Source organism: Rhipicephalus microplus, chromosome X, assembly GCF_043290135.1.
Source record: "Rhipicephalus microplus isolate Deutch F79 chromosome X, USDA_Rmic, whole genome shotgun sequence".
In the NCBI taxonomy this organism is placed as follows: Eukaryota; Metazoa; Arthropoda; class Arachnida; order Ixodida; family Ixodidae; genus Rhipicephalus; species Rhipicephalus microplus.
The window spans coordinates 52,438,308-52,463,541 of NC_134710.1; the positions used below are offsets into that span (position 1 = coordinate 52,438,308).

Sequence of the window (25,234 nt, forward strand, 5' to 3'; positions counted from 1 at the left end):
ATTGTCACCCAGTCTGGGGTACGTGCAATAAGACGGATGCTGAACGTGTTTCCCCTATACAAAAAAGAAGCCTAAAAAGGATTTCTTCCCATCCTCCCCCATCAACTGACTCTCTGTATAAAAGTCTGAATGTACTACCATTCTCAGAGTTATATCAGATTTCTTTGGCAGCAATGATTTTCCGCGAATTAAAACGTGATCGCACCATGTTCTCACAAGCAAATATCTATATAGACAAGTGGCATATGACCTTCGCACTATTTCATTGACGGGATCAAGACCAAGAACTAATTATGGTACTAAAACTATAGATTATCAGATTATTTCATTGCTGAATGCATACCCATCCCTAATCGAATTGGCTAATCAGAACTCAAGTATGTCTCGTTTTAAAAAACAAGTAAAGCTACTTTTCCTGCTTCCTTGAAATTACAATTATTTTGCTTTGAACACGAAAATATGTAATTTTGTATATTTATGTAACTTTATAAAACTTAAATCTGAAAAATGTAAACTTTGTATAATTTTTGTCCTAATGTGTTTTTTACTGTTCATTTTTTGTTTATATAAGTTGTGCAATGAGCATTGTACTTATTTTCTCTGATTTTGCTCCTGGCTGTCCGACGTGCAAGTCCGGGGTGAAGGCCTCGTCAGGAGACATACGAGTCTCCTTTTGCCTTGCCTCGTGGACATATTTCATGTCATGTAATTATGTCCGAAATAAACTGAAACTGAAGCATAACAGTGTTGTGCCTCTCTGACATACCAAATGGCCTTGAGAATGTTTATTATGGCATTTGGGCTTTTTTGAAAGTTAAAATAGTTTCGAAGGTGTAATTATTGAGGGTTTCCATTCAAATAAACACAATACATCGATTTCTCTACAAGTGCCAGGGTTCCTATGCATTCTGTGCATACAAACTTACTCGAAATCATGATTTGTAGAGGCTCCACATTGATGAAATCATAGCCATTGTCATTACGGGTAACATTTTGTTCTAGTGACAAGGCGTAATGACAAAGCTTACTAAAGCGCACGCACGTGTGCTCTTTTATTTCTGTTAGCAGCCAAAGCTTGTCAATTTCCTATTAGATTGTGCTTTCTAAACGATTTATTTTATTTGCCAACGCTTGAATATCTTTTGCCATCGCAACAAAATCAACAAAGGTGCAACTAAACCTAAAATAAATGCATAGAACTGCATCTCTGTGCACATCTCACACACACAAGGAAAGTACACTTAGTAAATGCCAAGAGTTTAAAAAGCTGCATGATGTGCTTTAAATAGCCAAAATCCTCGATAAAATTGGGGGACCCCTAAGGTTAGCCTGTAAGAGTTGAACACGATAGTGATATCCTGTCCCGAGTGCATACTTGAACCACTTAGTACATACTTTTTGATGTACAATGTTACTTGAGAAACTTAAACTGTGGAGTACCGCAATGTAATCAATAAAGTTTAAACTGGCTTGTGTCAGTGAAGGTTCTGCATATATAGCTGCATTATGTGTAAATGGTAGCAGGCTTTAAACCGTGAGCAATTATGCGGGCAAAGTATTTTCAAACTTGCTATGCACCCACTACTTAGTCTTAAGAAAATATGTGCAGTAACGTGTGCGCCCCTTGTAATAGATGGCCGGCTTTATGATAATTGTTGTGATAATTGCATGTTCTGATGCCCATTGGCAATCCAAGTTTGTACCACGCAATAATACATGTTGTATTATGAAGCCTGTATGCAAGACGCATTTGTTTGTAAAGTATAAAAGTTATTTTTTTTTTTTTGCATTTCCAAGCAGAAGTTATTTTCATTATTTGCAAGCATATGCATGGCTGTTTGGTAGAACAGCTGCTTGCCATGTGAAAGGCCTGGGTTCGATCCTCCCTAAAACCGGGAAATTGTTATTTTATTTGCATCTTTCTCTACATTTGAGTCGAAGACATTTTGACGATTCTCACACATTACCAACAACCTGACGCCGGAATTTCCGCAAAACGAGTGCACAAAAATGTGTGAGGCTCTCAATATTGAGAAGAAAGACCTTCTTTCAAACAAGCAAAAAACCAAATTTTGATTTTACTTTAAATTTTACCCTACTCTGTGCCTTTGAAATGCAGGGTTACTGCAATGGTGGCTGTGCCCAATGAGGATGTGCAACGGAAAAGCAGCCAAAAATTGGCATTTCAATTTTAGTTGACATTGCTGGGGTTCGCTGGTCCTGTTAGATTACTCGTACTGTAGTGCTACACAATTAGCCATCCATAAGCATATGAAAATACATCTTCACTAAAGCTTTCATGATCCCAACTTACATAATATTGTTGTGTGAAGGCACCCAGGCAAACAAGGCGTATTTACAACATATTTACACAGCGCGCATGCAGTAAGCCAAGATGGAGGAGGAGTGTTTCCCAGGCACCTAAATCACGTCATCTTCCTTGATGCCTCTCTCGCTGCTTCAGTGTGGCATTGTGACATGGCCTTATAGCATGACCTCCAGGTGCAGAAGCACCATCATGTCACAGAGTGGCAAAGCTTAATGGGGCCCTCCAATGCTTCAATACATCGGTGATGACCGCATTAACAAGTAGTGGCACTGGCCAGAACCAGAGTTATTCAATCATATGAGTTGCAAAACTGCGTTTCGAAACCCGGACACGCCATTGGCCGACCTAGCGGGAGTGAGCCGATTGTCGCGCCATCTGGGAGCGGCAATACAAAACACTGCATCGTCTCTTGTGCGTGCGTTTTTTTTTTCCTTTCGCTTTCTGAGCGCTGAAGAGACTAACGCTCTCAAACGTTTCCAGCTTGAAAACTGAAAGCCGGTCAAAGAATATGCTGAACACCATGGCGCTGGAGCAAAAGTTATTTGAAAAAAGTGAAGAAAAAAAAAGTAAGCGCATTGATAAATAGACGTTGTCGCAACAACAAAGCTCAGTGAAACTACAAAACATTATAGAAGCATTCACAAGCTGCCTCGTGGTGTACATGCGGTTCACTCTTCAAGCACAAAGTTGTTTGTTACCATCATAACAGCATCATCAATACGTTGGAAATAACAGGCAATATGGTATGAAAGCTTCCCGTACGTAAAAGTTTTCGGTTCATTTCATTGCGAAGCCAACTTACTTCACAAGGCGAGAGAAACATGGTCAGGCGAGCCCGTGAAAGCAGAGTTGAGAATAGGCGTCCAATTTTTTGTGTTTTGAGTTTTCTAGGCTGAAGAACTTTGAACTGTGTGCCCCTACTGCTGCCATTCTTGCTGGACTAATCTCTTAACCCTTTCGGCCCTGGCGGTGTCAATTGACACCACCGCACAAATTTTCCCCTTGTATCTTGGAAACGTAACTAATACAGCTGATTCTTGGGAGCATAGTTCTTCAATGATCCCCACTGTTATTGACACCAATATGGTGGCACGTTTAGGGAGGTAGCAGCCACAAAGAAGAAGAAGCGTTACTGAGGTCTTCCGTGAAGCCGAGGCGCGTAAGTTGTGGCGTGTAAGCGCCATTTTCGGGACGACGTACCGAAGCTATTTCAGTGAGTATTAGGCTGAAAAGTAAGACGTTGGTTTCAATTTTGTGTGCACCATTGATTGGCAGAAAAAAATAAGCCACTTTTTTCATTTTCCAATCACAGGGCCCTAATTACCTAATTTGATGCCACGTTAATTAATCCGAAAATGCTTGTACTAGTAGCTCAATTTTTTGTTTGTGGTCTTCTGAGGTCCTAACTACGAGAAAAACGCGCACAAAAAGTGTATCTGACCAAAATAAAAATCCAGGGCTGAAAGAGTTAAAGGGGCCCTCCAACACTATTCAGCCCCCCATGTTTTATTCGTGGGTTGTGAAGACTGAAGTACAGACAAACTAGTGCAGCAAAAAGTAAAAACGACTGATAACGGCACACAGTCGGAAGTTGTTTGCCTTAGAAACTTCAAAATACAAGAAAAAAATTGCTGACCATCAACTCGATTTTCGCGGGTCACTTGACCACATTTCACTGACCCATGACGTCTGAAGGCTGCCCCAATTAAATGAGCTGGAAGCGCCTATGTAGGGGAAGCTTGCACACTGTCGTTGCTTGTTTTTTGTTTTTGTTTTCAAGGTAATGTTGACCTTGTTGCCGCAGTAACAAATGAGGTGGCTGACACCTGGTTTGCCAAAACGTGAACGGTAGCTACTGCGTTGAAGCAACGTATTTTCGGCCACTTTTTACAACATTCCGAGTCAATCCCTCCTCTTATTCTGAGAAAGGAACTTGAGGAACGACCAGGACAGTGAAGTTTTGTTGACCCTTCGCACGTTGTTCTTTGAGCCGCCCGACGAACAACGATGGTGCACTGCACCTCTTCAACAGCGCATGTGCGTAAAAAGGCAGCTCTCAAACACCGTAAAGCAAGAAGAGGGAAGAAAGAGAGAGTGGTCTTTCGTAACTACAGCCGACCTGCGCAAGCCAGAAATCCAGTGGCAAAATGGTAGCCAGCGCGTCTGTCGTGCTTTGTAGTCGCAGTGATCTTTTTTTTGTTGTGGCTGTGTCTGTTCAGGGTTCAATGAAAACGCACAGTGAACAAAAATGAAGCAGATTAGTAGCCTCAGCTTTCATCCTACACCACGATCGCTTCTAACGTTACATTTATCCAATGATATGGCCGCAACCTTCTAGCGTCCTTTCCGCCCGCAAAGTTCTGGCGAACGACACTACGTGGTAATGCGGTCGGCAGCGATGTAGTGACTTTACTGTGTGATGAAAATACTAAATCATTTGATATCGGCGCTTAGACCTACGCTAAAATTACCTCCAGCTACCGGTCTACGCAAACCACAGATGAAAAATAGGTGCTTCAATAGTGTTAAAGGGCCCCTTTAAGCCTTCAGTCTATGCAACCCGCTAGTAAAACATGCAAAACAATGAGGTCTTGATAAGTGTTGCAGGGCTCCTTTAATGTGGGATACTTGAACCATGTCTGCAGACAGTGAAGCAGAGGCAGATGGAGACTGCAATCTCGCAGGTGATGTCTGTCATTTGGCGTAGGGATGGTCATATTTTTAATCAATTATTTGACATTTTTATGAGTGCCTTGAAAAGGGTATCCCATTGCTTGAGAAGCATTGTTTGTATAAAATGGAAGCTTGAACGAGTTGGTATGTATTCATCGTGTTTGATACAGCACACACGAGATGGCAAAGAATAAGAAACATACGTGTTATTACCATTTCGTTTCTTTATTTTTTTTTAAAATTATCTGTCGTTCTTTAAATAATATTTTAAATGTTCAACTTTGCATTTTCGGCCAAGCCCTCCGAGTCGGTACATCACATAGGTTGAAGGAAAAACAAACAAAGATAAACTTAGCTAAAACTGCTGCTTGGGCGAGTCGGTTTATGATTAATTAGACAGATTTATCAGCGCAAAAAAAAGACGGGTGTATCTTATACGCTGGAGCTCCTGCTTATAAGCCTCATCATCTTACAGTCCTCCAGAGACAAGCTTTGAGATTACGCTTAGGTCTCCCACAATTCGGGGCAATCAAGGTCTTGTATATAAAAGGTAAGCTCCTCTCACTTGCTATTCGGTTTAAATTGTTAGTAGTTCAGTCATTTCTAAGGCTGTATGAATCCCCCGTTAAGTATTTGGAAACAGTTTACCCATCCTAACTTTCGGAGTAAATGGGCCAAAATTCCAAACTCCCCAAATTTTAGTTATACAAAGCCTTCGTGACAAAATAATAGTTGTTCAAATTAATGACCTCTGTGTAATCTAAATGTTCCGTCTTTTTTGCACTGATAAATCTGTCTAAACAAACAAAGAAATAAATAATGTCCTCTAAGCCTGCCTGCTTAGGCGTACCTCTGAGCGCCTGTCATGTGTTTCTTATTCTTCGTTGTCGGCTTGTGTTGGCTACATCAACCAAATTGAATGCATTGCTTGTTTGATCTCAACTGAAGTCTTTCTATCAGACATGCCAGAGATCACATGTGCACATTAGCGCCCTTGTGAAAATTCGTACTTTCACCCAGTGGATGCTGGTGAACAGTTATTTATGGGTGATATCGCAGAATGAAGAATCTGTGGCCATTATCCATGAATGATTCAGCAGCAGGTCATAATTCTTCGGAGCCTGTCTACTCGAGCGTACCGAAGTCTGAGGCGTTTTCAGACACCACACTCGTTGAAATTATTATTATCATTATTATTATTTGGTTGGCATGCACAGATACACAAGGACAAAAAGAAAACGGGGAGAGAAGACTAACTGGGACCAGGCAGCTCACCGAGGGTAAGGAAATACCGCGAAAGGCAAAGCAGAGACAAAGAGGAAGATGAATTGAATAAGGCGCTAGAACTGCATGCATGTTCACCCAGTGCTTGAATTTGGGTGCATCTTATACGCTGGAGATCCTGCTTTATAAGCCTCATCATCTTGCAGTCCTCCAGAAACAAGCTTTGAGATTATGCTTAGGTCTTCAGCAATTTGGGGCAACCAAGGTCTTGTATATAAAAACTAGGCTCCTCTCACTTGCTATTTCGTTTAAATTGTTAGTAGTGCAGTCATTTCTAAGGCTGCATGAATCCGCCGTTAAGCGTTCAGAAACAGTTTGCCCATCCTAACTTTTGGAGTATATTGGACAAAATTTAAAGCGCCTCAAATTTTAGTTATACAAAGCCTTTGTGACAAGATATTAAGTGTTCAAATTAATGACCCCTGTGTAATCACTAATAGCAACAACTCTATTTTTCCATACAATGCAAAGCTAATGTTACTTCGCTGAATAAACGCTATATTAACAATTACCTGATGCATACACTAATAAAGACAGTCATAACGACGGATGCTTCACAAAATAAAGAAAAATGCAGAATTGGGAGTTTTCTCTTTGCCTTCCAAATTTGGTGCCCATCTTTACAGCAGAATTTTCAGAAAGCATTCTAGTGCTGCATGTTACGGGAAGCATAACGGCATAGGGATGCCGAAAAATCGGCATCCTTATGCTGGATCAGCATCCAGTGTAAAGATAGTAAGAAATCGTGAAGTTATGTCAAGTGCCAGAAGATTGAAGTAGGTCGTCAATCAGACGAGACGGGAAGCAGCAACCCCGATCCGTGATCAGGCGAGAAGGAGAGCCATGCTGAAGGATGATATCGTGGAGAATGAAATCTGTGATGTTTGTCTCTGAAGAGCAGAGTAGAAGGATGAGCTAGGCTATTTCAAACCAGCCTCTCTTTTAATAGTTTCTCTCCCTGTCATTCATTGGTAGACAATAATATTATTTGCTTTGTTATAAGTCATTCATATTATTTTCTTGCATTGTAAAATATAATATCAAATGCGTATGTATATACCCACGACTTCACATAGAAATCGGCACCATTGACTAAATAAATAAAATATAACGGCAGAAGGAACCAGTCATGAAACAAACAACACTTATTAGAATGTGGAAATTCCTAGATCACTGTGGATTGGCGTTAAATAAGAATAAAATATAACCTGAGAGCTTAATAATACTATCTCGGGTTTTACGTCCCAAAACCACACGATTGTCAAGGACGCCGAAAAGGAGAGATTCAAAAATTTCGACCACTTAGTGCTCTTTAACAAGCACTGACATCACATAGTACGCGGGCTTCTAACATTTCACCTCCATCGCAATGCGTCTGCTGCGCCTGGTTTCGAACCTTTCGATCAGGAGCAGAGCCAAGAGGTGGGGTTGGGGAGGTATACCCCCCCCCCCCCCACCATGAATTTTTTATTTCTTTAGCATATATATGTGCAAATACACACACAAACATACATTAAGCATATCTGACCTCCCCCCCGACCTCCTGGTAAACAGTCGAGCGCTGTAACCTTTAATCCACCATGGCGGACCTGAGTGTTAAATGAAATACAGTTAAACCTGAATATAACGAAACTGATAAATTCCCGGGAAAATTTGTTATAACGAGGATTTCGTTATACGCAGGTTCAGCCCGAAAATTCGGAAAATAAATGCACAAATAAACTAAAGGGGGACTGAAGGCAGAGCTAACCCAAAACACTTATTTCACATTGTATCGACACTCTCGGCGGACTTTTGTAGTCACCGCCATGTTCCGTAACATGCCCCCGTACATTGTAACTTTCACGAGCGGGAAAAAGCACGCGAGCGCTGCTGAAGCAGAGATCAAAAGAGTCGGCACATCCCATATCGCCTGGAGACAGCATACAATAACATCTCCTGCGTGTTAGAACTGCCGTCAAATGCTCAAACAGAAAGTAAACCACCCGTCTTGAACGAGCACTTCTCCATGGAGCGGCCATATTCGCTCACACCAGCGTTTTGTATGAGTTCCGCGATATCGGATCCAAAAGAGTTGGCTGCCAGGCTTACTTTTAATAATGTTACAATTTTTTTGCTATCGCGTTTGTAGCATTGCATTCAACGCACTGTCATGTTGCCAGAACTAATTAGCTAACTGCGAAAGCTACCAGCCTGCGAACTCGCGGCGTGGCGCAAGACGGAACGAAGATGTGTCGTCACCAGGGTCACGGAGAGTTTCCATTAGTGCCTAATCTGACATCCCCGCAGTGATGAGGACACAGTTTGTGGCGAAACTGAGACAAAGTTTCACCGCAAAAGCGCGGATCAAGGCTTTGCTCACTACTAGATTCTTTTGACAAGAACGCCAAAAAGCGTCTTGATTGATTGATATGTAGGGTTTAACGTCCCAAAACCACCATATGATTATGAGACGCCGTAGTGGAGGGCTCCGGAAATTTCGACCACCTGGGGTTCTTTAACGTGTACCCAAATCTGAGCACACGGGCCTACAACATTTCCGCCTCCATCGGAAATGCAGCCGCCGCAGCCGGGATTCAATCCCGCGACCTGCGGGTCAGCAGCCGAGTACCTTAGCCACTAGACCACCGCAGTGGGGCCCAAAACGCGTCTGACCCCTTTTTATAGCGATAGCAATTATGTAGACACTCTAGCCCGGTGTTTTCGCCGTCGCTGCCACTAGTCATTCACCGTATATGCATCGGCATCTATATATACGAACACTAAAAAAAAAAAAAAAAAAGCCGGCCGCACTCGGCGACGAGCTTGTCGCGATGCGCCGACGCGTGCTTATCTCTCACGTGTACTTTGCCCCATGGATGAATGGATGGATGGGGGGGGGGGGGGGGTGTAGATGCCTGTGCGATAACCTACCGCTGCGTGCTCTCTGAGCTCGTAGATCGCTATCGCGTCGCCGCGACTTTGTGTGCGGCGGTTGCGAAAAACGGTAGTTCATTTTTACAATCCCCATGCGCTTGGCTGCGCACGCGTCTTCCGCAGTTTTGTCCACAGAGTTTGCAGAAAGCAGCGTTGCTTTGACTGGTTGAGCGCACACTTTCCGGATTCTGTCAGTTACGTCGTCTCCACACATGATCGTGTCAAGAGCGACCGTGGTTTCAACTACAGCGGTCGTGGCAACGACAATCACACGCACTGCAGAAGACGGCGCCTGCGCCGGTCGCACGCGTACTTTTGAAGCTTCGAGCACGCTGCTTTCTGCCTTCATTCGACGGTTTCCGTACTAAACTTCGTATCACCCGCCGCGATAAGGAAGTGTGTGTGGAACATTCGAATTGAGGCCCAATTAACATGGTGGAATTTGGCTGGGGAATTTCAAGAATTCGTATCTGTCACGATTTCGCATCGTTGAGATTATTCTGTATGTTTAGATGAACGGCTCTTAAACTCATTTATAATAAAATGGGTAGGTTAGAAAAGCCTGGAGTGGATTGAGCTGCGTTTTTGTCAATGCGGCCAGATCATGCACAAAAATTTCGATTTCCGTGAGATTTTCATGACAACCGTACAAACCGAAGAAACGGTCTGAATCCGGGAGTCTCCCGGCCAATCCGGGAGACTTGGCAGGTATGCAATCAAACCACAAGAAATTGTACTGAAATTGCCCTTTTTTGTAACTGACGTGAAGTGCTTCAGTACCTTGTTCAAAAAAATATTTGTGAGAACATTTAACAGGAGATAATGCTTTATTAATCATTTCTCATACCGTCATATAATAACCCATACCTGGGGCATTTGAAATGTATTCTGAAATAAATTCTAAGCATGACATAAATAATCAGACACAATAACAACACACCATTACTCATGCTTTTGTCATCTGTAGGAAAAAGACTTCCCACATGAGAACGCTGCATGGCTATGGCAATGTTTGTTTGAACATGTGGGAAATGCAAGGAGCACATTACACCATTTTGTGAGCAGAGTGTCATTCAATGAAAGCACCAATGATGCAACTCCTGCTGCCATATAGTACATGCTTTAAATAAGAAAACACTATTTGATGAGCTGGGCACGTTGAAATTTCTTGGAACTTTGCTGAAGAGTCATGACGAGCACACGTCATCATAAGCACTTAAGGAGTCCAGTGACGGCCTTCCAAAATGTTTCTGAATGCTTTGTTTGGTGTTACAGGGCTATAAGAAGCCATATGTATTTAACTTGATAGAATTGCAGTATCTAATGGTTCGATTGTTAATAAGCGCTTTCAGAGAGTCCAAGCCAAAGAATTTTCGCTCTAAGCATCGCCTGCCTGTAAAAAAAAAAAAAAAAGGGGGGGGGGAGAGAGAGAGCTTTCCTTTTTAAGATTTTAAGAGTTGAACGAAAGAGCGATATATTCTCCTTTGTGTGTGCATCAACCAATTAGTGCATACTTTTTATTGTATGATGTTAGTCAAGAAGTTTAAATTATAGATTACTACAGTGCGATTGATAAAGTTGAAAGTGGCTTTTGTCAGTGAAGCTTTTGCATATGGCTACATTTTCGAAACAGGTAGCATTTTTTAAACAGCAAGCAATCATGTGCATGAAATGTTTTCGAACTTGCTATCCACTCATAACGTGGTCTTAAGGGTATATATGCAGTAACACATATGCAGTAACACGTGTGCCTTTTGTAATCGGTGGCTGCTTTAAACCGCAAAGTTATGATAATCAGATGTTCTGATGCCCGATGGCAATGTACGCTTGTGCCACGCAATATTGCTGCAATATTACATGTTGTATTGTGAAACCTGTACACAGGACACAGTGTTTATAAAGCATTTCCAAAGAGAGGAAGTTATTTTCAGTGTATCTTTAAGCAGACGTGTGGCTGTGTCGTAGAACACTTGCTTACCATGCCAACAGCTTGGATTCAATCCTCAGTTGGACCTGGCAAAATTATGTTACTTTGCATTTTTCTAGATTTTTTTTTTTGGCCAGGACAAGATGAATTTTCACTCCAAACCATCGGCACACATGCCGGAATTTATGCGAAACAAACTCTTTAACGCTATCATGCTAAAAATGGTGGAAGGTTGTTTAACCAGTTGACAAATCTGTGATCAAAACTGAGGTAAAATTTTCCAGCAGCTGGCTACTGATATAGAGCACCCGACGGCAAAAATGTTATTCAATGCCGATAGAATCCAGCATGAATATGCTGTGCTGCACTCAAAAGGTACGAGAATCACGCAGTTATACCAAGCTGCCGCTATATATGGTGCTTTGGCAGAGACAGTTTGGTAGAGCTGGACAACTCAACATTGCGAAGCAGCCCAATACGTACTACAGTACAGTTGAACCCTTTTATAAGAGATAGTGATGTCAGAGAAATGGATACAAGAGATGCCACTCTGCCTGCATCAAAACAGTGGTTCATCAGAAAATGGGTATATGCTTACAAGAGGCACCTCATGAAATGGAAGATAAAACATCTCTCATAAATGGGTTCAACTACTGATATTTTGTCAGATACCATAGCATCCCATGATATTTTGAGCAAACTAACTGAGAAGTGTCTGGCTGTTCAAGCAACTGCAAGTCATGTTTGACAGGCAATTCACTAACAAATATTATTCCTCAATATAATTTGAGGTGATACAAACCCTTAAGATGCTGATATAACTGGCAATGGCTGCCCGGGCTCCTGCTCGAAGTCTTCTTGCTCTTGCATCACACACCCAGCAATGTACACCACGACGTCCCGAGTAGACCCACAAAATGTGCTTGAAGCCAAAATCATCTGCAATAAAAAGTTCAAAACCACACACACACACAAAAAGGTGTAAATAGGGCTCAGCGTTTTTTTTTGTGTGTGCGTGTCTCATACAACATAACTAGATGGGAAAGCCAAATCTTTGTTCTTGAATTTAATTTTAACTGAAAAGGTTTAGAAAGGAAGTTGATTGTAAAGCCAAGAAAACCTTTTGTGTTCAGAGCCTACATACACTCAAACCTCATTATAACAATGTTGCATGTTACACGAAAAGTTTGTTATATCCAAAAATTCATCATAAAGTATATTCCTAAATCTATTACAACACTATGTTTCATTTAGTGCATTATAGCAGATATTTCATTATATCCAGGTTCATTATATCGAGGTTTGAGTGTACAGCCCAATGCAAAAATCCAGGTGACGTCAGTGTTAACCTGGTACCTTCCTTCCTATCTTTTTATTTTGCCTGCTTTGTAACTAACACAAGTCCGATGAGGGAGGTGACGTAGGATGAGGGTTTGGAGCAATCCTTGCAATCTTCGTTGTGTGGGCAAGTTTACTGATAGTAACACGCAACTGTATGTGTCTCCCTTTCCTATACTATTCACTGAATCTCTCACTCCCAGGTATTCACGTTAAGCAGAAAAGCCACCCTTGTAGGAGCTGGCACAGCTCATTGGGTCTTTGCGCTTTTTGCTTGTTCGTAATGCGCTGCTCATGCAAAAACGTTCGCTTTGCAAAAGAAAACAAGAAAAACAAAAAAAAAAACATTGGAATGAACAATGAATACGAATAAAACTGGTGCTGCAACACGTTGGTTGGCAACTACATTCAAAAGTAATAATTTGTTTTGATTGTTTTAAACAGCAAATAGGTTTTAATGTTTTAAAGAGAACAGACAATCCCAGACAAATTAAATTGATTGATATATGGGGTTTAACGTCCCAAAACCACCAAATGATTATGAGAAACGCCGTAGTGGAGGGCTCCGGAAATTTCGACCACCTGGGGTTCTTTAATGTGCACCGAAATCTGAGCACACGGGCCTACACCATTTCCGCCTCCATCGGAAATGCAGCCGCCGCAGCCGGGATTCGAACCCGCGACCTGCGGGTCAGCAGCCGAGTACCTTAGCCAAGACAAATTAAGTTCAGCGAATTGCTCAATTCATATTGTTTTTCCCACAACACTGTGAAAGACGGTGGGATGAGATGATAATGCGTGGCAATAAAACAAGCCTTACAATTACGGTATCACTCAAGTGTTCTACAAATAATGGAGGCCAACAAGAATTTCAAGCCCATCTACGTAGATGTAGCACAAAATAAACATTGGGTGAGACAACCTTTATGTTGCAAAGCACTCTCACTGTGCTATGCTCTTTGATAGACTTGTCAGCTGAAAGTTCATAAATTCATAGTGCACATTATTATCTTTCGGTACCATTCTATCTTTTTGTCTGCACTTAGCCAGCTGTTAAAATCGGGCAAGAAACTGCAAAATCAAGATGGAATCAGCAGATGGAAACACGTAGTGGAATAAGCAGAATGAACAGCGGAAGCGCCTCAGACAGGCTGGCAAACGTTTTGATAGGAGGACATATTTTCCTCATAGGTGCCTTGTCACTCTTGGTGTTAGTTTTAAGAGGGTTAATATTGACATCATCTCCTGCGGTGGTGGGTGTTCCTGCTGGTAATTGCCCTCTGGAAATAAAGAAAAAAGCTATAAATAAGAAGAGTGCATCCCCTGTCTCATGTCAAGCAACGTTGCATTGAAAATAAGGATTCTCTTCTCGGAGGTAAGAAGAGCTGCAACAAAAAAAAAAAAAAAAAAGGGGGGGGGGGTGAAGCGAGGCGAAAGGGTGGAGCAGTGCAACAAAGCGGTAGCCGCTACAGACATGAAAAAAAAAAAAAAAAAAGAATTGAGCATGAAACTTCGAAAACCGACAGATGGGCGCGGCATCCAGAGACCACAAAAGGTTTCTGACAATAGCGATGTATGCCCAACTACTACCAATAAATGGGAAGCACAAAAGAAAAGCAATTACAAAAGTAAAAAATTTGCCAGGCCTGCGCGGAATGCACAGCACAGTCACAGTGAAAGCTGGATGAGCAGCCTTTCAGAGCCTTTTCTTATCCCTCTTTAGGTAACTGCTACAAGTACACTTGCTGGGTACTCCCAACGATATATATATTCATAATTTTTGTGTAGTTGGCCGGCATTTGCTATGCTATCCTTTGTCATTCTTCGGAGAACAGTGGTGAACGTGAGTGACTATGAGTGAGTGGACGTGAGTTGATTGATTTATATGTGGGGTTTAACGACCCAAAACCACCATATGATTATGAGAGACAGCGTAGTGGAGGGCTCCGGAAATTTCGACCACCTGGGGTTCTTTAACGTGCACCCAAATCTGATCACACGGGCCTACAACATTTCCACCTGCATCGGAAATGCAGCCGCCGCAGCCGGGATTCGATCCCGCGACCTGCGGGTCAGCAACCAAGTACCTTAGCCACTAGACCACCACGGCGGGGCCAGTGGGCGTGAGTGTGAATGCGAGTTGGAAGGATGATGATGATGTGTGGCGCTTTATGGCGCAAGGGCCAATTGATGGCCAAAGAGCGCCATTTTGATAGACAAGAGATATGAACAATGATATATATTGTAAATGATGAGTGGCATTAAAGGGGCCTTAAAATTCCTCGCGCTAATGCGGGTAAAAACTTAAGTATTAAAATCATGACAGTGGCGTGAAATGTGTGCAGTGAGATTGAATGTCAAAAGGTCATGATAATAAGACTATGGCGGAGATGTAGTCACCACAGGTCCCGTTACAGATCACCTTGAAATATGCAGCGAAAACTGCGTACATCCTTTAAAAACATAAGTAATGAGTGAATTTTAAAAATCGGATCCCTACCGATAAGCATCCCAGGGTGTAGTGGGAGCTGCTGTCGGTAGGGCAGTAAAAAGTGCTTTTTCCTTAGAGCGTCCAACTCATTACACTGGACGAGGATGTGGAGAACCGTAAGTGGTTCTCCACATCTCGTACACAATGGTGGATCACTGGCAGACAGAATATATGAGTGTGTAGAGTATGTATGCCCTGTTCTTAGCCTTGTGAGTGCCACTTCTGTATGTCGCGATTTTGATAGGGGCGGCCAATGACCAAGCTGTGGCTTAATAACATGTAGTTTATTATTTGTGTGTCTATCCCACAAGTTTTGCTAATAACTTCTGAGTTGTCGTTTCAGGAAAGGTTTCATGTCAAGTGCAGGGATTGGTATTGATTCATTAGCGGCATCGTTGCTGGCGGATGCAGCCAGCTGATCTGCCAAAATGTTTCCCTTTATCTCGCGGTGCCCCGGCACCCAGCAGACTACAACATGCTGTTTGGATGAGTAGACTGTGCATAAGAGTGAATAAAGGGACTCAAGAACTGGGTTTTTGCATTTTGTGAGTGTTTTCAAGGCTTTCACCACACTCAGAGAATCCGTGTAAATTACCGCTTTTTGTAGTTTTATATGTGCAATGTATTTAAAAGCTGCAAGTATTGCGTAGGCTTCTCCTGTGAAAATGCTTGCATCAGGATGCAGGACGCCAGTATCTGAGAAGGATGGGCCAATGGCTGCGTATGAAACAGAAGTGTTGGACTTTGAGGCATCTGTAAAGAACTCAGGGCATGTGTACTTTTGTTGTAGTTCCAGGAAGTATGTGTGGATATGTACAATGGGTGCATGCTTTGTGATCTCTAAAAAAGGACACATCACAATCTATCAATTGCCCCCGCCATGGTGGCAGACATGCTGCGGGAGCCATCAAACGATATTCGAGTGACACACCGGTTTCCGCAGCAAGCCCCCTCACACAAAGTGAATAGGGCTGTCTCAAAGATGGCCGGTTTTCAAACAAAACAGAAGTAGACATGTCATCAATTGTGAAGTGTGAAGGGTGGTCGTTGTCTGCCTTTGCTTTGAGATAATATAGAAAAAACATAACATCTCTGTAGGTGGAGTGACCATTCGTTTGATTCCACGTACAGGCTTTCAACGGGGCTGGTGCGAAAGGCACCCGTAGAGAGGCGGATTCCTAAGTGGTGAATAGGGTCAAGCATTTTAAGGGCGGTAGGTGTCGCAGACTGATAGGTTATTGCTCCATAATCCAAGCGAGTGCGTACGAGGCTCCTGTACAAATTCATGAGACACTTTTTGTCACTCCCCCACGTAGTGCGTGACAGCACTTTTAGAACATTCATGGTTCTGATGCACTTGTTTTTTAAATACTTAATGTGTGGTACGAAGGTTAGCTTGGTGTCCAGAATTAAGCCTAAGAATTTGTATTCGGCATTAACAGACAGGCGTTGACCATGCAATTGAATGTCAGGGTCGGGGTGAGTGCCTCCCTTTTTAGAGAACAAGACACATGTGCTTTTTTGGGGGTTTAATCGGAACCCGTTTTCCTCCGCCCATTGGGAGACCTTGTTCAAGCTAAGCTGAACCTGCCGCTCACAAACTGCTAGGTTACAAGACTTAAATCCAAGCTGGACGTCATCGACATATGTACAGTAAAACATATTTTGTGGGATGGAATGACGCAAAGAATTCATTTTGACAATAAAAAGAGTACAGCTAAGTACACCACCTTGCGGCACTCCTGTTTCTTGGACAAATGTTCGGAAAATAACGCTGCCGACTCTGACACGGAATGTACGATTGGACAAGTAGCTTTTGATAATAGTAAACATCCTGCCACGCACACCAAGATTGGACAGGTCTCTTAGTATTCCGAATCTCCATGTCGTATCGTAGGCTTTTTCGATGTCGAGGAACACAGAAAGAAAGTATTGTTTGTGGACGAAGGCATCTCAGATCTGTGCCTCAATACGTACGAGATGGTCAGTGGTGGATCTACCCTCTCGAAACCCGCATTGGAATGGGTCAAGCAGATTGTTCGTTTCAAGGTAATGTACAAGTCTGTGATTTATCATTTTTCCAAAATGTTTACACATGCAACTTGTAAGTGCGATTGGCCTGTAACTACTAACGGAAGATGGATCCTTGCTTTGCTTTAAAATCGGAATAATAATGGCTTCTTTCCACGCAGAAGGGATTTCACCGGAAAACTAGATAGAGTTATACAGGAAAAGCAGGGTTTTTTGTGTTTCAGAAGGCAGTTGTTTTAATATTTCTTATACTATAGGGTCCGAACCTGGAGCTGATTTATTGCAAACATGTAGCGATGCTTGTAACTTGGCCAAACTGAAAGGGTTGTTGTACGACTCATGTTTAGAGGATTTTTGCTGAAGTTTCTCTTTTTCGATTTTTCTTTTGTGTCGTTGAAAAGCTGCAGTATAATGCGACGAACTGGACACCTCTTCGAAGTGGGCACCGAGGAAGTTCGCCTGGTCTTCCAAGGTATCCCCTTGCGTGTATACGAGAGGTAGTGAAGTTGCGTGTCGTCCTGTTACTTTGCGAACCATGTTCCAGACTTTAGTTTCTTGTGTATATGAAGTGATGTCTGATAAAAACTTATGCCAGCTTTCTCTCCTAGCCTGTCGGCACGTTTTCCTGCCTTGGGACTTAATCTTCTGAAAGCTTTCAAGATTTTCTGCTGTCGGCGAGTCCCGTAGCAACCTCCACGCTAAGGTTTATTGACGAGTAGGTATTGCTGGCAAGGCAGTAGCATGTCGGCTCTTTCCGATTTAAAAGGCACGCGCCAGAAGTAAAAAGGAACTATTCAATCAGGCGACCTCGAGCATCGCAGCGAGAGTCACCCCAGAGATTGCTATGCGCACTGAAATCTCCAAGGAGGATATAAGGTTCTGGAAGTTTATCTATTAGGGACTGGAATTCACGTTTTTCAAGATGGTAGTGTGGAGGTATGTAGACAGAGCAGATGGTCACGAGTTTGTTCAGGAGGACTACAAGAATATCCACTGCTTCAAGAGATGTTTCGAGTAGTAGATGAGTACATGCAATCCCTAGATTTACTATAATGGCCACACCGCCAGATGACGTGACGGCTTCATTCCTGTCCTTTTGAAAAATGATATACTGGCATAGAAATTTAGTGATCTTGGGTTTTAGGTGTGCTTCTTGTACACACAGCACTTTTGGTGACTGTTTATGTAAAAGTTCTTGAATATCGTCAAGGTTTCTCAGTAGTCCTCCGACGTTCCACTGTAAAATTTGTGTCTCCATTTTTGATGTAGTTAAGTGCTGTGTGTACAGAAACGTTGCCTTAAGTTACAGGGCCTGTAATACGGGGTTTCTCTTTCTAGCTTCGCTCCAAAGAGCTGTGCCTTTCCTTCGGAGTCTGGGGCGCTGGAGGAGTATGGCTTGTGTCCATCACCTCTTCTGAGGTGGTGGATGGTGCCTGCTTGGCAGGCACGTTTATGGCAGTTTCGGACCTGACTGTAATTGCAGTGGTCCGTGGTCCAGCAGTCTGCTGGCCCTTTTGAACAGGAGGCGGAGCAGTACAGGCTGCTCCAGCGGGAGGCGCTTCTGGCACAACCGCAGTCACACTTGGTATGAATCTCACGGGTGCCGAATGATGTGGCACGGCGCCTCGACGCGCCACGTCGGCGAAGGAAGGTTCAGAATTATTGTGTGTAGAAAAACGTTGACGTGCCTCTTGAAATGACAGGTGGAACTTGACCTTAAGTTCTAATATTTCTTTCTTTTTTTTCCATGCAGGGCATGATCGGGAGTAGGCAGCGTGATCTCCTTCACAGTTAGCGCAACAGGCTTCTGAAGTGCACTTTTCGGATACATGTTCACAAGATGCGCACTTCGCGCACCTAGCGCGCCCTCTGCACGTTTGGGATCTGCGTCCGAAGCGCTGACACTTGAAACATCGGCGAGGATTCGGTATATAAGGTCTGTCACGAAGCTTGCAGTAACCAGTTTCAATAGTCAGGAAGGTTGCTTGTACCAAAGGTAACTATGATGTGCTTTGTTGGGATCTGTTTATTATCTCGCCTGATTATTATTCTTTGTACTTTCACTACATTTTGTTCTTGCAAGCCTTCGAGCAATTCACTTTCAGACAGCTCGAGGAGGTCATCATCAGATATGACACCACGCACTGTGTTCATCGACCTATGTGGGCCCACTGATATTGGGATGTTATCAAATGAAACGAGTTTTGTGAGCTTGTCGTACTGAGTCTTGTCGCGAACTTCTATAAGGAGATAGCCATTCCCCATCTTAGTTACTTTATAGCCAGGGCCAATTGCATCTGTGAGCGTTTTTGAGACAATAAATGGTGAAATAGATCGAACTGTTTTCTTTTCATTTTGGCTGTGGATTACATGGTACTTGGGGAAGGTCTGTTTAGGCTGTGCAGTAAAGAGGCTGTCATTGGTGCGCCACCTTTCAGGCGGCGATCAGGGAGTGCAGGAAAAGGGTTTTCCATAAGAAGCACTTTAAATTCGGCGGCGATGGTGGCCACCCACCGCCGAGCCCAACAAGGAGACGCTACAAGTTTGAATAGTGAACACTAGGAGACGCCAGCCATGCGTCGCCGCTATAACCGAATATAACTACCCAAGGTTGGGCAACTACACAGGGTTAACCCTCGCCACCAGGAAATTTAGAACTAAATGGAAAAGAGAAAATGACAGGACAGATAAAAAGTGAGAGATAAAGACGAAGATGTAGGAAGAGAGAGATAGGAAAAGGCGACTGCCGATTTCCCCTGGGTGAGTCAGCCCAGGGGTGCCGTCTACGTGAAGCCGGGGCCAAAGGGGTGTGTTGCCTCTGCCGGGGGGCCTTAAAGGTTCAATCACCCAGCGTCGGCTCAGCCCCCAGGATCCCCTTTTCCCCGGACACGGCTCAGCCACGCACGGCTAGGCGTGGGAGGGAGCCAAAACTCCCCCATTAGCTCTGGTCCATGGTGTCTTTACACACCAAACGCCTACTTGCGCAGGCGCCCTTGCGGGGGAGTTGGAAGGCTGAAACAATTGTGGTGAGTGAGTGTGAGTGATTAGGCCCTTAAGGTGCCGACCTATGATGATAGTCAACCACTATCCCTCAAGAGGAAGGTATATAACAGCTGCATCTTACCAACATTTACCCATGGAGCAGAAACCTGGAGGATTACAAAGAGGGTTCAAATAATTGAAAATGACACAGCGAGCAATGGAAATAAAAATGATAGGTGTAACCTTAACAGACTGCAAGAGACCACAAGGAACAAACAAAGGTTTAGGATATAATAGTTCATATCACGAATGAGAAATGGACATGGGCTGGGCACCTAGCTTATAGGCAGGATAACTGCTGGTCATTAAGGGTACAACTGGTTTCAGAAAAGGGCAAACGCACAAGGGCGAGACAGAAAGTTAGGCAGGTTAACAAGATTATAATTTTGCACACTTAACTCGGCAGCAGAAAGAACGGGACCAGGTTGACTGGCGGAACATGGGAGAGGCCTGTGCCCAGCAGTGGGCATGGTCAAGCTGATGATGACAGTGATAATATTCCATAATAGTATTACACAAGATGGTAACTAGGGGGGAGTTGGGGGGACTTCTGACCCCCCAAAAATTTGCTTATGCTTTAACTTTCAGTTGATACTAAAGTATTCACATGCCTTCACATAAGCTCCTACTTGCCAAACTTAGTCGTCGTATACATGAACACCCCTCGAAAAAAAGAACTCCTGGGTACGACCCTGGTGCCACAGCCCAAAAGATGTCGCAAGAATAGCACTAGTATTACTGTTCCTGCTGGTCATTTTTTGCTCAAGCAAACAACTACAGAGTCTGCCCAAGTGGTACAGTGATCATGACGCTTGGCTATGTATCTAAATACTCAGGTTCGATCAGGGTTTCGACAGTGATATTTCGATTTTGGTACGTAAAATTTGATAAATTATGATGACAATTATGGGTTGTCATTAGTGAAAGTTCTAGAACCGAGAGACGAGATTAGAGAGCTCTTAACCACAAGAATGCAACATTCTCATTTTTTCCCCTTCACTGTCCTAATGCAAGAGCTGTAGTGGAAACAATTTTATTGATCACTTCAAACTCAACCATCAATTTGCATTTTAAATTCGTTTTGAGCTTGAGAATCTACAACATAATGAGTACATGTAAGTGCATCATGTTGTAGATGTGTAGATTTGTGTATTTTCTTGACGAACAGTGTAGTAAGCAGCTTCAAACAGGGTTGTGCATTAATGGAGCCCTGACAACTAAATTTGAAACCCGATATGCTTGTTGTTTCATTCTCCTGCTCATATAGGTACATCTGAACAAGTCTCAGTGGCAACCATAGCTTAGAACATAGTGACATGTTTAGGCGTTGTTTAAAGTGAGTGCAGGCGCTCACCCAAGTTTGCAACAGCTCGTGGCATCATTGCTACAACTCGTTTAGTGGTAGCTTGACCTCCTTGTGACATTCCGCCCCTTCCACATGAATTCTTAACAACACAAAGAACTTTGCAGGGCAGTACACATGGCACCAGAGAGACTGGTGCAGGACAGGGGCCTTCATCTTTCGGAATATAGAGAAAAAGCTTGAAAGGAAATAGGAAGAACAGAGAAAGATACTAGGTATCCATCTGACAAGGTGGTTTTTGTCAATAGTATGACGGAGGTGCAAAAATTTGGAAACTATTAGCCACGCAAATTTGACAAATTCACAAGAGAGGGCATGTAGTACAAGCATAATTTCATGCACTTTATTACCCTTATTTAGTAGCCTATGCAGATGAATAGAAAGTTTGATTTTGCACTCGTTTTGTACGCTCTCTCAAATAGGTTGAATTATTTGTGCTACCTGTTGACCTTTTTAACGAAGAGGAGAATCTCCTCCTTTTTGGGCTGTTGCTTGGAGAGTATAAAAGCAGAGGTCACAGCCTTAACAGCGCATTTTGGGGGGGTCATGCAGGTTAACAACAGCGCTGAGAGGACTATAGCAGCACCCAGGGAGCGATCAGTTAAAAGGTCTACAGTATGTCAAAAGCACTGGGTCGTGAACGAGTTCAACCTAAACTTGGGATGATATGGCACAAGGCGAGCACCCTCCTTTCCCTTGTTTTACTTTCTGCAGAGCCAAACATTTTGAGCATTTTTTGCATTCCTGTGCAATACATAAAACAGAAAACTCGCTGCAATCCTCGGTCTTTGACAGTTAAAGACCATGATCACTTAAATCAGTAGCAGTAATATGACAGTTTTATAAAACACGTCACCAGTGAAAATGACCTCCTCCTCAAGCAAGTAAGGACTCGGACACAAGGAGCAACACATTTAGTCATGTCCCAAGTGATATGTTAATGAAATACCTCGTAACACCCGGTCCAAAATTTGCATGGCTAAAGTCATGAAGGCCCAGCAACTTTTGCATATGTCCGCTCCTTGGCAGCACGTTCGCACGTCGTCGTAATCTGTCATATCGATATCGAACACTAGTTCCCTTTCAGTAGGACCAAAGGAAGGCTCATGATGGTTCTTTGGCTGCAAAAGAAAAATATGAAGTAGACAAGAACTTAATGCAACTCTCATTTTAAAAATTCTGTGCCAACAGCAGCTTACACTGTAATTGTAGACTGCGCCAATATCAATCTTGTGCGGGCGTTTGTCCTTCAACGCTCTTTGAAAGTCTTGCTCGTTCGAAAAGGACTGAAACCTGATATAAACATCATCCCGCAAAGTGAATGATATTTCACGGTTTCCACCCCTTGATTTGTCTGCAGAACAAGCGAAACAATAAAATCAACGATAAACATAAGAAACACAGATCAATATTACACCTTACCTGAGTACGTTATCCACTTGTAAAACGCGTTGATGGGGAACAGCTTTCCATAGTACAACGGCAAGAAATCATCCAGAAACTCTGGATTATAGGCGCCACTCACAGGTGCCATGGCAGTGCCCACGCAACGAATTAAAATCAGCTGACTTTGCGGAACAGGGTGTGTTTTGACAACTGATGTGACCAGTAGTAGCTGTGTGCTACAAGGTAATACAACGAGCGTACGCTCTTTACACCAACATTAAATTATTCAGCGGCATGATCTCATAGGCGCATCTCCAGCCAGAAATTTGCGCGCGTAATCGCAAAAGGCGTAATCTTGCCGTTGGGCGGCAGGAGGCGTAGCTTCGCAAAGATGAGGAAATTCCCACGCTGACGCTTGCGCGCACTCACTGGCAAAAAAAAAGCAACACCTCCACAAAACAAAGTTTTTTTTTGTTAAAAATATTCAGAACAAAAGCATTATTGTTGTAACATTTACGGCTTTGTGGGCGAAATGCGATCACTGATACGGTACTGTGGCTGTAGGCTATGTGCCGAATTCAGATATATTCTAACGTGACTCTAAGCGCTGACAGTGTTCAATGTCGCTCGTCTAGTCATGGAGTTTGGCGAACAAAAGGCTTTTGCAGAAGCAAAGTCCGACTCGTCTCGGACGCCTGGAAGTCTTGACGCGACGCCAGAAACCGACTGCAAGAGTACCACAAAAGAGGGTGTTGGTTACGAGGTAAAAGAAACGCCGTTAGGTCCCCAGTAATTAAGTGTTCGAGTTAGGACTAGTTGAAAGGCTTACGTCATAAAATTGCTATCGAATGTTATGTTCGTCACCGTCGTAGTGCATGACACTTGTCAGTTTTTCTGCCAAGACTGATTTGTATACCGCATTAATTATCCCCGAGTAAGTTGTACTCTGCAATTGTTACTGTCGTGAGCTTCGCACATAATTTATTCGGTGGTAAGGTTCTGCTTGGCGTTGCATAAGTCGTTGCCAGACTTCGGGGGGGGGGGGGGGGCAATATTGACCGCCAAAAACAATCAACTGTTGAATACCCTTATCCCTCTTCGTTAGTGGCTTTGTGAAAGTGCTGTTTTTGCAGCGTTCGAGGTATCGGTGATTCGCCGGCATGAAAGCACTACCGCGATCTTCATTCTTGTTGTATATGGCAGCGAAATGGGGGCTCTAAGGCAGTGTATACGCACGTGCCCACATGTGGGACGCGTCCAACCCCTATTTTTTTTTCTACGCGCTGCTTGAAATTAGAAGTGTGTTATCGAGTGTGCAATTTGTCCTTTGCTGTCGACTGACATCAAATACATGACTGCCACTGTGACGTGCCCTAGACGGCGAATTTCGCCCTCCTTTGGTATTGTTCCTTCTATTTTCACACGCCTCCCCCGCGTGAGCCATAGAGTTTCCTAAATATACACTAGAGGGAACTCTGGCGCTAGTGTCTATGGAAACTGCAACGCACGGTGCTTCAGTGAGCATGGGAATGATGGGTAGTACACGGATTTGTCTAATCGTTGTACTTCTGGCTTCGTGTGTGTACACGTGGCTTGGAGTTTTTTTGTTTGTGCTTTGAAGACGCCGCTTCTACGTAGTCCTAGTCTTCCCTGAAAAAGGAACAAAGTGGGTTCCGAAACGTCGGGTTTCTTCACATACTTTTCGTTGGAGTTTAAATCCTTTCCCAGTTTTTGCATTTCACTTACCCAGTGAGGACTTGTGCTGCGTTGAATTGAGTCATTGCCAGGAGAAGCAGTCTTTTAGTATGGCTTTTGTACAATGGAATGAATGAAACAACTTTATTGCGAGATCCAGCTAGTCGCTGGTCCAGGCCAAACCACTCGAATAGACGATGAAAGACTTTGTCTCCCAGTAACCTCCCTGGCCTGCTGGATAGCCAGGTTTGATCTTGTAAATAGGCGCTGAGCAGCGTTGTAAAATACAAACCACTGTTAGGAGGAACGCGCGGGGCCGGCGGTCTGTGGGGCGCCAACTGCTCGCGAGATTTGAAAATGCTGAGCATGCGCACAGAATCGCAAGGGCGGTACTTGCCGCATTGTCAGCTACTTCCCCGTCCTACGCTTGGAGCACGCTAGCTACAAGCTTGCTGTGCTCGCTTCATCAACCATTGATTCTCATGTCTGTTGTCAAAAGCGGCTGCCTGGTTCGAACAGCGTTTGGAAAGCTTACAATTAGATTTTTTGTGGGCACAAGCACAAGGCTTTGCGAGTGGTGGGCTTCGTTATCACTTTCACAGAATGCCACAGCTGGGGGTGTATTTACTCACTGATCGCATTTTCGGCAGAGCTAGTTCTTAAAAGCGGCATGGCTGGAATACCTGAGGACGAAAAGCTTCGAATGGTTGAGCTGTACACCAAAAAATAGAGCCAGCTTGCTGTCACTGCAATCTCGAA

At 43.4% G+C, this 25,234-nt stretch overlaps 2 protein-coding genes across 7 annotated transcripts in view; one reads left to right on the forward strand and one right to left on the reverse strand.

Moving 5' to 3' along the window:
* Positions 1-23,171, reverse strand: part of Prim1 (DNA primase small subunit) — an 81,918-nt gene extending 58,747 nt beyond the window's left edge. For 2 of the 3 annotated variants that reach the window (XM_075881091.1, XM_075881092.1), the window contains exons 1-4: positions 22,817-23,171; positions 22,594-22,748; positions 22,344-22,515; positions 11,932-12,068 (exon numbers count right to left, since the gene is read on the reverse strand). In XM_075881091.1, coding sequence (XP_075737206.1) covers positions 11,932-12,068; positions 22,344-22,515; positions 22,594-22,748; positions 22,817-22,928 — 576 coding nt within the window. In that variant the 5' untranslated portion in view covers positions 22,929-23,171. The remainder of the gene's footprint in view (positions 1-11,931; positions 12,069-22,343; positions 22,516-22,593; positions 22,749-22,816) is intronic. The other variant, XM_037427152.2, reaches the window with a different exon arrangement.
* A 186-nt stretch (positions 23,172-23,357) lies between these two features.
* Positions 23,358-25,234, forward strand: part of LOC119176041 (uncharacterized) — a 170,643-nt gene continuing 168,766 nt past the window's right edge. For 3 of the 4 annotated variants that reach the window (XM_075881088.1, XM_037427153.2, XM_075881087.1), the window contains exon 1: positions 23,359-23,543. In XM_075881088.1, coding sequence (XP_075737203.1) covers positions 23,418-23,543 — 126 coding nt within the window. In that variant the 5' untranslated portion in view covers positions 23,359-23,417. Of the gene's footprint in view, positions 23,544-25,234 lie in introns of all 4 variants that reach the window. The other variant, XM_075881086.1, reaches the window with a different exon arrangement.